This window comes from Apodemus sylvaticus, chromosome 1 (genome assembly GCF_947179515.1).
Source record: "Apodemus sylvaticus chromosome 1, mApoSyl1.1, whole genome shotgun sequence".
NCBI classification, from domain to species: domain Eukaryota; kingdom Metazoa; phylum Chordata; class Mammalia; order Rodentia; family Muridae; genus Apodemus; species Apodemus sylvaticus.
Genome location: NC_067472.1, coordinates 182,273,990 through 182,288,437, shown reverse-complemented (window position 1 = coordinate 182,288,437; position 14,448 = coordinate 182,273,990). Strand labels below are relative to the sequence as shown.

General features: G+C 57.2%; 1 protein-coding gene across 4 annotated transcripts; it reads right to left on the bottom strand.

Annotated features, from left to right (window-relative positions):
* Positions 1 to 549: 549 nt before the first annotated feature.
* On the bottom strand, positions 550 to 14,184 carry Arhgap33 (Rho GTPase activating protein 33). Of its 4 annotated transcripts, none has more exons than XM_052166486.1 (22): positions 13,965 to 14,184; positions 13,125 to 13,207; positions 12,005 to 12,102; positions 11,839 to 11,923; positions 11,401 to 11,481; positions 11,157 to 11,294; positions 10,625 to 10,717; positions 9,557 to 9,679; positions 9,395 to 9,472; positions 9,243 to 9,309; positions 9,103 to 9,162; positions 8,861 to 9,013; positions 8,687 to 8,789; positions 6,867 to 7,011; positions 6,703 to 6,785; positions 6,513 to 6,620; positions 5,404 to 5,549; positions 4,607 to 4,760; positions 4,372 to 4,517; positions 4,212 to 4,286; positions 2,254 to 2,913; positions 550 to 2,172 (listed from the first exon to the last, which is right to left on the bottom strand). In XM_052166486.1, exons 2-22 carry the CDS (start codon positions 13,200 to 13,202, stop codon positions 917 to 919), a joined length of 3,930 nt encoding a protein of 1,309 aa, XP_052022446.1. In that variant the 5' UTR covers positions 13,203 to 13,207; positions 13,965 to 14,184; the 3' UTR covers positions 550 to 916. The 4 variants fall into 4 exon arrangements, with proteins under 4 accessions (XP_052022446.1, XP_052022428.1, XP_052022454.1 ...); XM_052166468.1 differs by having other exon boundaries at positions 13,125 to 13,234; positions 13,965 to 14,183; XM_052166494.1 differs by lacking the exon at positions 13,125 to 13,207 and having other exon boundaries at positions 13,965 to 14,182.
* Between the last annotated feature and the right edge of the window lie 264 nt (positions 14,185 to 14,448).

Genomic DNA, 14,448 nt, shown 5'->3' with positions numbered 1-14,448 from the left:
CAGCCCTGGGAGTTCACCCCTGCATGCTGACCAACAAAGAGGCGTCAGTGCCCAGAGCTGCTGCCAGGGAAGGCCATATGTAGACCCAAAAGACCCAGGCTCTGAGCCCGCAGGGCAGCTGCTGGCAGCGCCAACCTTGTCTCCTGCAGAAACCTGGTAGTGAGGATCGTGAGCAGACAGAAGACAGTCTCCTCTCCAGCCTGCAGGAGTGAGAGAACAGGCTAACAGGCTGTGGTGGGCAGCCCGGGTCCCTCCCGCAGCCCTGAACTGAACCCAGGTCTGTCTCTGCCCTACTGCTGCCCAGGATGGATCTGTTGGAGGAGATCATGGCAGAGCTGCAGAGTAAGTGCCACCTCGAAGACACGCCCAGGCTGAGTCCTACTCTTAGCCCAGACTCCTAGGGTGTCCTCACTCTTCCCTGCAGTGTCCCCCTGCAGACGCTACCCTGGGCGCCCTCCCAACACTGACCCCAACCCTCAATGTCTACCTCAAAGCAAAGAGCATGGGGAAGTCCCCAGTTTGTCTCCATCATTCACTGGCTCCAGCAACCACATTTCTGCCATTTTTATTCATTAATGTCGTCAGGTGGTTTAGTGGGTGGGGTGTATGGGGAGGGGTGAGCAAGAACTGTCTCCCCACCCTCTGTGTACAGGCTGGAGGCTCCCAGAGGGAGGAGGACAGGGTGTCAGCCTTGCCCGCCCCCCCCCCCAATTGTGCAAGGGCTCCAGGAGGGAGGTGGGGTGGTCATATCCTGCAATCCATGATAGGGACACAATGATTGGGGCTTAGGGACCCACATCAGAGCAATTTACAAAGTTAGAAACCTGGGATAGGGCGGTGAGCTCAAGAAAATACAAAACAAGGGATTGACTTGGGCCAAGATCGAATGCGGGGAGGGTCCTTTCCTGGTCCTATCTCAGCAGTAACTTCTGGTCTGTTCTTCTGAATGTAAGGACCAGCTGGGGGTGGGGTAAGGAGGAGGGGGACCAGCCCCCTCCCCTCTGTGTCCTCCATTTCTGTACAAGGATCCTTGGACCTCCCCTGCCCTCCCATAGGACGGCGGAGCTGGCCTACAGAGCAGGAAAGGCTCAGGAGAGCCCCAAGGTCCAGGCACCCGATGGGGGGCACGGGGACCCCAAGGAGCCCGCTGTTTCTGAGGGAGACGGGGAACAGGGGGCCCAGGATCTGACCGGCTTCGGGGGTGGGCAGGAGGAGAGGAGGAGGAAGAGGAGGCAGGTGAAGGTCCCCTGGGCCCTAGGGCTAGGTTGACATAGAGTGGTTCAGGCCGGGTAGGGCGCCGGGCAAGGTGCTGGGAAACTGAGGTGGTAAGGTGGTCCGGGGGAAAGCAGGAGGGGGGCGGTGGGTAGTTGAGCAGGAAATCGGGGGACCTGTGGAGCGGTGGTGACTGGCCAAGCACACCATATGAGGCATTGAGCCTGTCGGGAGGCATGGAGCGAAACGGACTCCAGGACCGGCTGGGGCCTGAGTAGGAGGTCCCCTCCCCTCCCCCAATCTCATAGTACAGATTCTCTCCCCTGTCCAGCGCTGAGGGGGCGCCTAAAGAGTTCCTCCAGACTGGGGCTGGAGAGCTAGGTGGGAAGGATGGGGCACCCAGAGAGTACAAGCCTTGTTTGGGGACACCAAGGAAAGGCGGCAGACACTCTCTGGGGGTTGAGAAGAAGCTGGGGTTAGAACCCTGTGAGGGGACAGAACATGGTGACTGGGCTGCCATCTCTGGAGCATCCCTGTAAGCCCCACTTGCCCTGAGATGGGCACTGACCTGGGAAGGCCCTCTAGGACCCCTTCTTGAGGTCCCCAAGGGCCGCTGGCTTCTAACCAGGCTCCCATCACTCTGTTGCCTTGGGAGGTAAGGTGGGGGACCTGGAGCCCAGGCACCTGGGTGGGCTGAGGAGGGAGGGTGTAGCCCACTCCCTGAAGTCCCCACAGGCTCCCCACCCACTTCTAGGGAGAGTGAGCGTCGGAATGGGGAGTGGGGAGCAGGTGGGGTGCCCCCCTGCTCTTGTTGGCTCTGTTGTTCTACCTGCTGAGCCCGCTCAGCCAGGGCCAGGGCCATGAGGCGCGCTGGGTTCTTAGGGGGAGGGGGTGGGGCCCCACCAGGGCGCAGCAGGGACAAGGGTGGGGGCAATAATGGTGAATCCATGCCGCCAGGACCTACAATACAGAAAGGAAGGGGAAGGGGGTCAGCCGGGTCCTGGGACAGCCTGGGGACTGGGTCTACAGAGCAAGGCTCACCGTGCTGGCCAGGAGCTCCCCGGGCTGGCGCTGGCTTGCTGCTGCTCTCCTGTTGGCAGGTGTCACTTAGCTGTGCCTCAGCTCCACGCAGCAGCAGGGGAATGAAATGGGGGCGCAGTCCCGGGTTAGGACTCAGAGCGGGTGTTGGGGTGGCCGAGGCAGGTGGTCCTCCTGCCCCCAGCAGTTCCAGGACAGCAGGTGGTACTGACACAGCCAGAGGCTCCGAGATGTCCAGGGCGGTTGGCGAAGCAGGCTTGGTGGGTCCATGGGGTGACAGAGCCTGTGGGGTTGCACGAGGTGGGAAGGCAGAGGCTGAGGCTGGAGGTGCTGGGCTGGCAGGAGGTGCAGGGTCCCCTGGGGTGGGACTGCTGCAGCGAAAGGTAAGGGGATCAAAGTCAAGTCCCCGAAGTCCTTCCAGACAGCGGGGTGGACTGAAATCCAGTTCGTCACCATCATCTAGCCAGGCTGAGGTGCGGTGTGAGGGGGAGCCAGAGAGTGGCCCCAGGCCAGGTGCTGAGGACTCTGAGGAGGAGGAGGAGGAAGAGGAAGAGGAAGAGGAGGAAGAAGACAAGCTCTCGCAGGAGCCAGCAGGTGCTGGGCCCACAGGAAAAGCATCGCTGCTGGAGTGGGGTCGGCGCAGGCGGTGCAGCCTCTGGAGGCCTGTTGGGAGAGGGTCACAGATCAGAGATCAGAACCTTACAGACTGACACATCAGCAGAGACAGGATGCAACTTGGCAGAAACAATGTGAGAAAGCAAGAGCTCCCTGGAGGATGCCCAGCTGACTCAAAGAGCTGCTGCAACCAAGAGGGGCAGGGCAAGGCTATGAACTGGTCTAGACCCGGAGCAAGGATGGGGCTGGGGGCTGCATAACCTGAGAAGGAGGAGAGCAACAGGATGTCATGCACTGTGCAGGGAGGGGCTAGGTGGACCGCTCCCCTTGGAAACCTGGCCGTTCTGATTCTGTCGAGCTACATGCTAACCCTACATAACAGCTTCCCTCGTGGGCTCCAGGCAGAGCCATCTCCCAGGACTGAGTGAGGTGGGGATTGCTGACAAGAACCACCAAATCGATTGGGTGGAGGAATGCTGCTGACCACATTGGGGGTGGGGGTACATGTGCACACACCACACACACACACACACACACTGCAGATGATCTTCTGACCGAAAATCAGGCTGCAGATGCAGGGTGCTTCCACCTCCCATGTTGCCCACAAATGCTTCAAAGTAACTGGAACTGAGCAGCAGGATTTTTACATATACACCTCTGTGTGAGAAAGCCTCCAAAGGGAGGGGTGCAGGGGTGATGACAAGGATGCCTCTGGTCAGGGCAGCAGCAGGGAGGGAAAGACTCTCAGGTAATGAGTGGGGCTCCTTTAATTGCATCCAGGAAGTTTTAGGGTATTGTAATATTTAAATCTTTTTAAAAGGAGTGACTAAACAAAAGGCTCTATATGAACCAATGAATACCATGTGTACTATCCACAGCAATTTATATCTAATTTGTACTTAAAATGTATCTAATTTACACCCAAGGCCCTAGTTTTAAAAGTTTAAATCCCACTAGGCAGTGGTGGTACATTCATCTAATCCCAGCATGCAGGAGGCAGAGGCAGGCAGATCCCTGAGTTTGAGGCCAGCCTGGTCTACAGAGAGAAACCTCGTCCTGAAAAAACAAAAGTTCAAGGAAGGCCCTGGCTTCCTGATGTAGTGACTCACATGTAATCTCAGTTCTCAAGAGTTGTGGGCCAGCCTGGGCTCTATAGCAAGTTCCAGGCCAGCCAGAGCTACATAGCAAGACCTAATCTCAAAGCAATAACAAAACCCAAACATCACCACCACCAACCACAGCCCAAGGCCATCTCCACCAATCTAAAGTCCGGCATTTAAAGCCCAAGCCAGGGCCTCGGCTCCTCCCAGCACAGTTTAGGTACATGTGGGGGCCACTCTGCTCACCAGCCCCGCTGGCCTGGGATGACAGAGACTCCTCACTTTTGGCAGATCTCAGTGTGACAGTGTCAGGTCTGCTGCCTGTAGGGAGGAGTAAGAGAAGTCACGTGCCTCTCCAGCACTACAGCTCCGCCCACCACCCCATAGCGAGGCCTCGGTCTCTGACCTGAAGGCTGTGGCGGGGCTCGGCTGCCACCTAGCCACGGCAGCGGCTTCTTCCGCGGTATGCTGGGGCCCCGCCCCAGAGCGAAGAAAGTCTTCCAGCTGCTACCCCCTGGCTTCCTTTGTTTCTCCGCCCTCTCTCTTTTCCTTCTGGAGTTTGAGCGATAGAGAGAGTAGGCTGTCTGAGGAACCAGGGCCTCCAGGCTAATCCTCCCGTCACCAGCATCCCTTTCCAGTACCTTTCCACTGGCGAGGCGGGCGTTTTAGGAATCGCGGGCTCCGTCGGTGTTCCCAGACGGCCCTGAGTTCTTGCCTGGGCTTCTTCCAGTGTCAGCAGGCGGGTGGAGGGACTGCTCCCCGCAAGGGACTTAGGTCTGGGAAGGAGACAGCGACCTGGAGAGGTCGAAAGGGGGACGACTATAAGCTTTGGCCCATTTAAGACTACAGGCAAAGCCAAGCGCCACAGCCCAAGCCCCGGCCCGGCCCGCAGCGCGCCCACCCGGGCTGGCAAGGCAGGGGCCGGTGTAGATCAGGCGGGAGTTAGGGAGGAGGGGCAGCAGGCAGGTAAGGAAGAGGGGTAAGGCGGAACGAGCTGATGAGAAGGCAGCTCCCAGCAGCCAGCAAGGGCAGTGGCTCTGGTCAGTTACCTCGGGCCAGAGGGCCCTCCGACGAGCAGAATCCTGACTGGACTGGGGTCCGGGGCAGGGCAGGGAGTCTGGGCAGGGCCAGGGTGGGGTCAAGTCTGGGGACCTCCCACCTCCTCCCGGGTGGACCCAAGGCCCCACGCGCCCCCAGGAGCTATAAGGGGTGAAGGAAGAACGGTGTCCTGGCCAAGAAGTGGGGATCCTGGGCGTAGGAGCTGAAATGAGAAGGAGGGGGGCGCGGGGAGGGATGGGCCAGGGTGGGGTCCTCAAGGAGCTGCGGGGGAGGTCTAGTCAGTGGAGCAGGGATAGGGCCAGGAGCCCACCTGCCCTCCCAGTACAGCCCTGACACTGAGGGGCAGTAGCCAGGATGTCGGGGGATGGGCTGGACATACCTGCAGGGTCCAGGCCAGCAGAGGTGAAGGTATCGCTGAACAGGACCTCCACGTGGGTGAGCAGGAACTCCACCACCACGGACTGCACCCGGACCTCCCGGAAGGCAGCTGCCCCACCCAGCCCCACTGACTCCAGCTCCATAGACCTGGAGTGGGGAGAGTAAGACCATGCATGGACTCTGAGCCTGCTTGGCAGTATAGGGTGCCAATGGACAAGATCACTGGTGATAACAGGCCTGTGCAGGGGGCTCTGGCTGTCCTTGAACCCTCTTTGTCCTTCAAACCCACATGCAATCAATCTGTCAGCAACACCAAGTGTACTCGGACCTCCAAAAATCTACCCAGAGTCTAACAACACCCTCTCTCCCCCATGCTGCTTCTGACTCTATGCTGCTTGGTGTAGTTTGAGAAAGTATCCCCCAAACACCTATGTAAAGAAGACTTGGTCCCCAAGGTGGGGATTTAGGAGGTGGGACCTGATGGAGACATGGTCTTTATGTCACTGGAGGCATGCTCTCAAAGACAGTCCTGAGGTCCTGGCTCCCCCGACCCTTCCCGTGTCTTGGCCATGAGCTATCTGTGCATTAATCCCACCATATTCTCCCGCCACGTTACCTTGTTACAAGCCCGAGTAATGGAGTCAGTCACTGTGGACGACACCTCTGCAGCTGTGTTCTGAACAAACCCGCCCTCTTTATAAGCTAACCGCCACGGGCATTTTGTTATAGTTTCAGAAAGCTGACTGCCATTTTAGCCCAGTCTGCATCCTTCCCATGTGCAAGTCATAGCAGCCCCTTCCCCCTGCTCCCAACAGTCTGTCACTAAGGCTTGCCAGCCTAGAGGCCTTGGCTGTGCCTCAACACCCAGCCAAGTCTTTGCTGACTTCTATCTGGTCCACAGTCTGCGACTGTGTCTCTTCTCCCCACCCTTGCTCATTTACTCAGCTACAGCCGACAGAGCTCCGTGGGACCCTCCCAATCACCGAGCAGGCCCATGTGCCGCAGGTCTGCCCTCTGCCTTCTGCCTGCTCTGATTCTCCCTGGACGCTCACACGGGCTTTTACTCGTCTTATTTCCTGAATAGAGTCGACCCCACAGAGGGAAGCGTACCGTAGCAGGTTGGGTGCCCAGACAATGGCCAGGTTGCGGGCATGCATGCTGGTGTTAGCGCTGTGTCTCGCCATGCGGGCCAAGTGCCTCAGCAGGTACTCCAGGGTCCTGGGGGCAGAGGCAGTGTCGGACAACTACTTACTCCCGTTCTCTGCATCCTGAGATGCGCTTCTTGACTCCGCCCATTTACCTGTAGTGTGGTGGAGGCAGCTGCTGGATGACATCGTGGACTCGCACCAGGCGTTCTTCCTCCCCAGGCACTGACATAGCCTCCTGAGATGATGGACAGGCATGATGGTGCTGGCCACAGGCGGCTGCCCAGCCCCCGCTGCCCTCAAGAGTCCCCTTACTCACACTGAACTTCCCATAGAGCTGGTAGGTGAGCAAAGGGTTGGGCAGTTCCCGGAAGTAGAGCTTGCAGAGGGAGGACACACTGTGGATGTCTTGTAGGAAGGCGGGGCCAGACAGCTCAGGGATCCTCTCACTATCAAACTCATGCCTGAGAATCGCCACATCCCTGAGAAGTTAGTCTGGCTCATCAGGCCATGCCCCTACCCACAATCCCACAGATGGATACACAATCTTCCCTAGGCCCTTCCAGAGAGGGAATCTCATTGAATATCCAATGACCCTGCATGGCAAAGACAGGGGAGGCACTAGCGAAGGGGTATTGAGGCCCAGGTGTAAGATGCCTCTGCCTGTAGCTACCCAAGGACTCCAGAGTCCAGCTATGGCCCTGCCCTAAGGCCCGTGCTGTGCCACACTCTGGACTTTAAGCAGGCCCTGGGAAGTGAAGCACGTACTACTCTGCTGGGCGTCTGTTGCTCACAGGCAGAGCTTTCTTCCCCTCTGTAATTCCACCCAGTCACTGCCCCTCAACCTTCCTGCTCTCACCTTGCAGTCTCTGTTGGAATCTTGCCCCAAATTCCTTCCCACCATTATGTTTCCTTGGTTCAGAACCTTCTGGTGGTTCCCTTAAATAAAGTCCAAATCCTAAGGCATCAAAGTTGCCCTGTACAAGGATCTGGGATGTTCACTGACAGAGCACCTGCCCAGACACTCCAGTGAAGGGCTGGGTGCGTGGGGTAGCAGTGCAGTGCTTGCTTACCATGCGCACAGCCGTCCCCAGCACTGGAGCGCAGGAAGCCCTGCATGTGCCGCCTGGGTGAGTCTCAGGACTGCCCCGTGTCCCCCTTGCATGGTTACTCCCTCCACCACAGATGCCTTCTGGAGGACAGATAGCCCCTGCTCTCTCACCTCTTTCTCATGAGGTCTCCTTCCTCCCTCCCTACTCAAGAATACAAATTCTCAGCTGGGCATAGTGGCGCATGCCTTTAATCCCAGCACTTGGGAGGCAACGGCAAGTGGAACTCTGAGTTTGAGGCTAGCCTGGTCTACAGAGTAAGTTCTTGAACAGCCAGGGCTACACAGAAAAACTCATTTCAAACAAAACAAAAGAAGGAAGGAAGAAAAAGAATATAAATTCTCAACAGGTGTGGTGGCACACACCTTTAAATCCCAGCTCTCAGGAGATCCACTTCCCTCAGCCTCCTAAGTTTGACGCCAGCCTGGTCTACAAAGAAAGTCTAGGACAGCTAGGGCTATTAGACATACAAAAAAAAAAAAACAAAACAAAAAAAAACAAAGAACCCCCCCCCCCAATCCTCCATCCTAGTTTTCTTTTTCAGAGGTGGAGGGTTGTTCTTTTGAGCAGGTCCCTTACATAGCTTAGTCTGGCCTAGAACTCCCTCTGCAGCCAAATACAACCTTGAATCCCTGACCTCTGACACGCTAGGACTACGAGTATGGCATTTATTCCTTGCGCTGCCTTAGTTTTATCTATGTGCATTAGCACAAATCTATTTTCCTCCATTGCACCTGGGGTACCTTCAGCCATCTTGCTTGTCCCTCAGGGCCTACAATAAGTACGTCATTCACTGAGGTATCCCCAGTTCTAGACTTAGTCCTGGCATGTGGTGGGGTCCATTAAGCTGACTCTCTGGGGATGCTACACCTACTCTGGCCTTCCAGCCTTAGAGTGGCTGTCACCTTCTCAAGGAAGAGGCCTCCGGTCACCATTGCATTGTGCCTCCCTAGCTGCCAACACAAGACCCAGGCATGTAGCATAGATCTGGGACAGAAGGTGCTAATAAATGCGGGCTGTGGGTGCTCACCGAAGCCTCTGGATGTTGGAGGACACGCCTGAGAGCCGGTAGATTCCATCCACCACACCATGGGCCTCAATAAACTCAGAGCAGCAGCGCAGCACTTGGGGCACTGAGAGAGAGGGCCAGGGTCAGGACCAGAGCTGCGTCTGAGGCAGGAGGGTGAGAGATCCCAGGCCTCACCATCTTGGCCTGAGTTGCTGAGGTGCTCTCCAAGATCACAGCCAAATACCCTCTGGCGCAGGATTCCCCGCTGGCGCAGCCGCTGGCGAGAAGGACGAGAGCGCATGAAGGTGCGGAGGAGTCCTGCCAGCTTCCCACGTGGCCGGGGCACAGCTGTGGGGCAAAAGGAGAGCATTCCGAGTCAGGAGCGCCATTGGCTTACTGGGGGCAGGGGCAGAGATCTGATCTCTTGTTTCCATTACCTGAGGTCAGAGAAGAAATACCCTGGGGAGCTGGGATGCCACACAGGGGACTGTCAGCATCTGTGGGTGGACAATGGTAGAAAGGACAGGTGGTCGGCCAAGGCTGAGGGGGACTGCTGCCCACTCTCCATGGTACTTACCTGCCTTTAGGCCAGGCCCTGGCCTCTCTGTGAAGAGCTCCACACACTCACTGGGGAAGAAGCCGACCTGAAGAAAAATCAAAGTGAGTAGCTGGGCCACCCTAATGGGCAGAGAGCCCTAGTGCCCATGCCCAGCCTCAGACCCAGCTCACCTGGAAGCCCCGTTTGCCCCGCCACCAGCTCCGATCCTCTGTAGGTGGCATGTCGATCACGGAGACGATGTCTCCTACCTGGGCACAGATGGGAGGAGAGGAGTTCAGAAGAGGCAGGAGAAGCCTGGAGCACAGGTAGAGTCCATTCCAGCCAAGTCTCACCTCAAAGGACAGCTCATCGGGTGCCTGGGCAGTGTAGCGCTTGACCACATGGGCAGCGGCCACAGCGGGGATATTGAGGGAGGCTTCCTCACTGAGGAGCAGGCGCCGGCCGTGGTTGTCCAGCTGAGGTGGAAGTAAAATGTGGCAAGGAGAAGTCAGAGGGGTGAGTGAAATCAGACCAGTCCCTCTGTGTCTGGTGTGAGGCCTCCACCTGTCATAAGAACTGTTGTCCAAAGCTGGAGAGGTGGCTCAGTAGTTAAGAGCACTTGCTACAAGACCCAAGTTCAGGTCTCAGCCCCCACAGGGCAGCTCATGACTATCTGGAACTACAGTTCCAGGGATCGGGGCTTTTCTCCCAGCTCTGCAGGCAAGCATGTGGCGGACACACAGTCAGCCAAAACACTCATACACATAAAATAAAACAATTTAAAGCCAAACAAAATAACAGCAACAGCAAGAGGTAAGAAGTTGCCTGTCCTCCACCTAACTTATCCCAAGATTCTGTTCCCCAAACTCCCAAAGGCATCCATACTTTCGTCGTCCATAGCAGGCACTACATATTTTATCCAAAATTCATTTAGTTTAAGCCATTGTCAGCCAGATGTATTGTGAACTACAAGCAACACATTTTTTAAAAAAGATCTATTTATCATTATATGTAAGTACACTGTAGCTGTCTTCAGACACACCAGAAGAGGGAGGGTGTCAGGTCTCTTTACGGATGGTTGACCCACCATTTGGTTGCTGGGATTTGAACTCAGGACCTTCGAAGTGCAGTCAGTGCTGTTAGTGGCTGAGCCATCTCTCCAGCCCCAAGCAACACATTTCTAACTGGTATACCTTTAAATCTCTACATCCACACAGCTATACAGACACGCGCACACATGCACGCACTCACGCTTGCACCTTTCTCCTGCTGGCATGCGCCCACACAGACACTAAAATACCAGTGCCTCTCCACTTCCCCCAGCTTCCTTCTTTCCTGTGCCCACACACTACTAGGCTGCTTCTTGTGTCTCAGACACCTCTCACTAGACCCTAGCTCCAGGTCCCCCACAGCAGGCCCACCTCCATCCAAGTGAGCACAGGCCCACAGTTGAGGTTACTGTCCACCAGTCCTGACAGGGTCTCCAGGTACTGCAGCAGCAGTGGCACCAGCATCTGGGAGCAAATTGCCAAGGAAGGCTCGTGTGAACTGAGGCAGAGAGAGCCCCAGCACCGCCCACACCCTCCCACAATGCTCAAGCTCTTCTCTCAGCAAGACTGATTCAGCCTGGATGCCTGGGTGCGGCTCAGCTGCGAAGCTCTGAAATGTTACATCATGCTGAGCTGAGCTCTGGAGGGAAACTGATGGGCTGTGCTGACCTGTGAACCCACTTGGACCTTCCCATGATCCTCAAACTAAAGGGGGACCCTCTAACATGCTGATACATTTTTAAGGCTTCTCCATTCTGATTGATTGAAACTCAGATCACACGACAGGAGCCTTCCAAGTGCTGAGATTACAGGCTCACATCAGCGTGGCCAACCCGAGATCGTCATTCCCCTTGCCTTACTGGCTGTACACATGGCTGATGATATACCCTGGAAGGAAGGATACCTGTGCAGCCCTGGCACCTTCTGGAGGTGGAGGGAGCTCTGGGAGGCAGGAAAATCTCCGGTCAAATATGCACCGGTGGAGATGGGCATCCAGAGAACGGAAATCGTCATAGCTCCGGAGAACTGGCCAGGAGCGGCCCTGTTGGGGCAGGCAGCACAGAGGGAGCAGATTCCATTACACAGAGCTGAGGACTACAGGCGCTAGCTAGTCCTTCAGGCTAGATGAGAGGCAGGGGCAGCCTCACCTGACAGGTCACCTGTACCCCAAAGACCAGCTCATTTTCTCCAGAGAGGCTGGGGCCCTCACGCTCTGGAGACAGCAGGAGCTGCAGAAGGAGACAGAAATCAAAGGGAGGGCTTTAGTTCTGTTCCAGACTTAACCTTTCTTGGCTGAGACTATCTAGGGGTAGATCCATGTTCCTCATTGGGCCTCCACAAGACGGGGCATGATGATGTCACTGTCTGGGTACAGAGTCCTGTCACTGAGTAGAGCCTATCAGAACATTGGTGTGGAGGAATAAGTAGATGTCCCTTAAAAATAAAGGAATGAGACAGTGCCCTCCCTGTCAGCTGGAGCCTCTTCTCTCTGTGAGTGTGGCCAGGTGGCCAGGCTCAGGGACGAGTTTCAGGGGTATAGTGGCTGCTAGCAGGTCACCTCCCTGCCTGAGCAGAAGTTCCCATACCTGAATGTGGCCAAAGTCAACATTCTCATAGTGGAAATGGGCGCAGTCAGCCAGCCGGGGGAAAGGGCCTCGAGGAGCTGACAGCCTGGAAGACAGGCAAAGTATCATGGAAGGCTCATCCTGGGGTCCCCCACTCCCTCAGCTAAACCCTCTGGCATCCTCTCACCTCTTCCCTGGCTTCCCTTTTGTGCCGGGCCCCCCAGTAGGGGGTACGGGCTGCACTGAGCCCTCCCCTGGGCCATCCAGGCTGTCAGTGCTGCGGGCCTGTAGAGCAGAGAGAAGAATCAGAGGCCCCCAGAGATGGGAGCAGGAACAACAGGAGCATTGTAATCTGCAGGCTTGGGCCCTGAGCCTGGAGGCTCCACACACTGTCCTGCAGTGTGGGGTAAAAGGGAAGGTCAGCAGGAGATGAGTGCTGGGCTACAGACCAGCCTGCTTCTTCCTGTGTGGTCTGGGATGAAGGACTGGAGGTGCAGGGACCAAGGGAGAGCGGGCAGCAGGGGCGAGGGCATGCCGGTCCTGCCTGTGCATGTTTAAGACCCTTCTGTAGCAACAGTACAGCAAGGGTGCGGTCACTTGCCACTGTCTGGACCTTCCCAGTCCACACCTGTCTTCTGTCCCCAGTCTTTCCCCTCCTGGCAGGACGCTTTCCACAAAGTACAAATGTGACTGGTTTTCCTGATTCCGTGACTCTCACGAATTCTAGATGAGGTTGGAATTCTCAGGTCTGAGAGCCAAACTTCCTTGAGCTGGGTTCCGTTTGCCACTCCAGTCCTGTCATTCCTTTGCTACCCCAATTCTTAGAGCTCTGAACTTTTCAGAACACAAGTGCTACCTTCTCATTTCCCCACTGTGCCTTTGCAAAGGCTGTTCCTCAGACTGGGATGTAGTTTCCGCACCGTCTCCGTTCTCTCCTTCTCACTCAAGTGAGCCTTCTCTGTCCATCTAGGCTGCTTCAGACATTCATCTCCATCCCAGACTTCACTACTATACCTGAGCTTATCCATCTGGCTCTGAGCTGGAAATCATCTCTCCCTTTGGAAACAGGGCCCCAGGCTGAGCCCCCCAGCATGCCCAACAGAGATCAGCACAGCGTTAATACTGTCTGTGAGATTCTTCTCTGACACAGGTCCCTGACACACAGTGCCAAACCAGTTGTACGGCATAGACTGGGCAACTCTGATGAGTAAAATAACCAGCTGCCAGATGGGGATTCAGAGATTTGCTAGACTGGGCTTTCCCCTCCTCCGTGTCCCTGTAACCCCGAGTTCATCCCTGGGTCTCACCCTCAGAGTCTGTCCCCTGCCAGCCCATGAAGCTCCCCAAGGCAGGATGGGATCTGACTGTTTCTGTGCCTGGAGCATGGGGCCTGCACAGAGGAGGTCTCAGTGAATGTCTGTGGAGCGAGGGAATGAATGGATGAATGAGCGGGAGCAGTATGGAGGGGGGGAGATGAAGACAAGGAGATGGAGAAGCCCCAAGGCTCAAGTGGAGCGGAGACGTGAGGCGCAAGGTTGGCCTCGAGGGTAGAGTAAGGATCGAAGGATCGGGAAGCGGCGGGAGAAGAGACTTCGATAAAGGTTCAGATCGATGTCGGTGGGAGGATTGAGAGCGTGTGGCGTGGGATGAAAATGAAAAAGAAAGGGGTCAGGCAGGGGATGGAGTGAGATGGGGGTGGGGCTCAGGAATGAGAAAGGGGCTGCTGGGAGCAGGGGGTGGTGGTCGGGAGGGTGACTGGGGCTGAGGATGCTGAGGAGGGCGCTGGGATGGGGGCTGGTTTCCAGGGAGCCTCGGCAGACGCCTGCAGGGGGGAAGCCCTCACGGGGCGCGCGGGTCCTTCCCTGAACCAGCCCCCTTTCCTCAAGCCCGGGCCCTCCGCCACTGTCACCCCTTTTTCAGGGCCCGGAAGGGGGAGGGGGAGATGCGGGCTGAGGGGGCGGGGTCGAGGCCCGGGCTGCGACCCAGGACCGCACCGAGGTGGAAACCATAGGGGACCGCGAGGAAGGGTGAGGGGCGGCGCGCGGGCCGCGGGCTCGGGCGGGGCCGGGGGCGGGGCGCGCAGGGCGGGGCCGCGCGGACAGACTGGCACGCGGACAGACAGACTGATGGCCCCGAGGGCCCCTCACCACCATGGTCGCGGTAGCCTCCTCAGACCCCGGCGGCTTTCGAGCCCTCGTTCGTAGTCCTCGCCACTGCCGCCGCCGCCATGGTGACACAAAGGGGAGGGCGTGAGGCGCGCGCGGGCGGCCGCAGGCTCCGCCCCTAACGGCTGCCGGGGGGCGCCCTGGCGCGCGCTCCACGAGGGGCGGGCCAGTGGGCAAGCGGAGGCCCTTCTAATTGGCTCCGATTTTGGCCTGAGGGTTACACCCCGCCCATAAGGCGGCTGCTTATTGGCTTTGAGTGCTGCTCTACTTCCCGCCCCCCTCCCCGGCCCATCCCTCCAGTCCCACCCCCCGAAGTTTGACAGCGCCACGCCCATGGACGGTTGGCATTGGCTGTCAGCGCCCTCCTGAGATACAACCCTGTATTCTTTATGCTCGGCTGCCGCCACTTCTCTCCCTAAGCAGTCTGCCCTTTCCTCCCGCAGTCGCTCCTCGGACGCGCTTCATT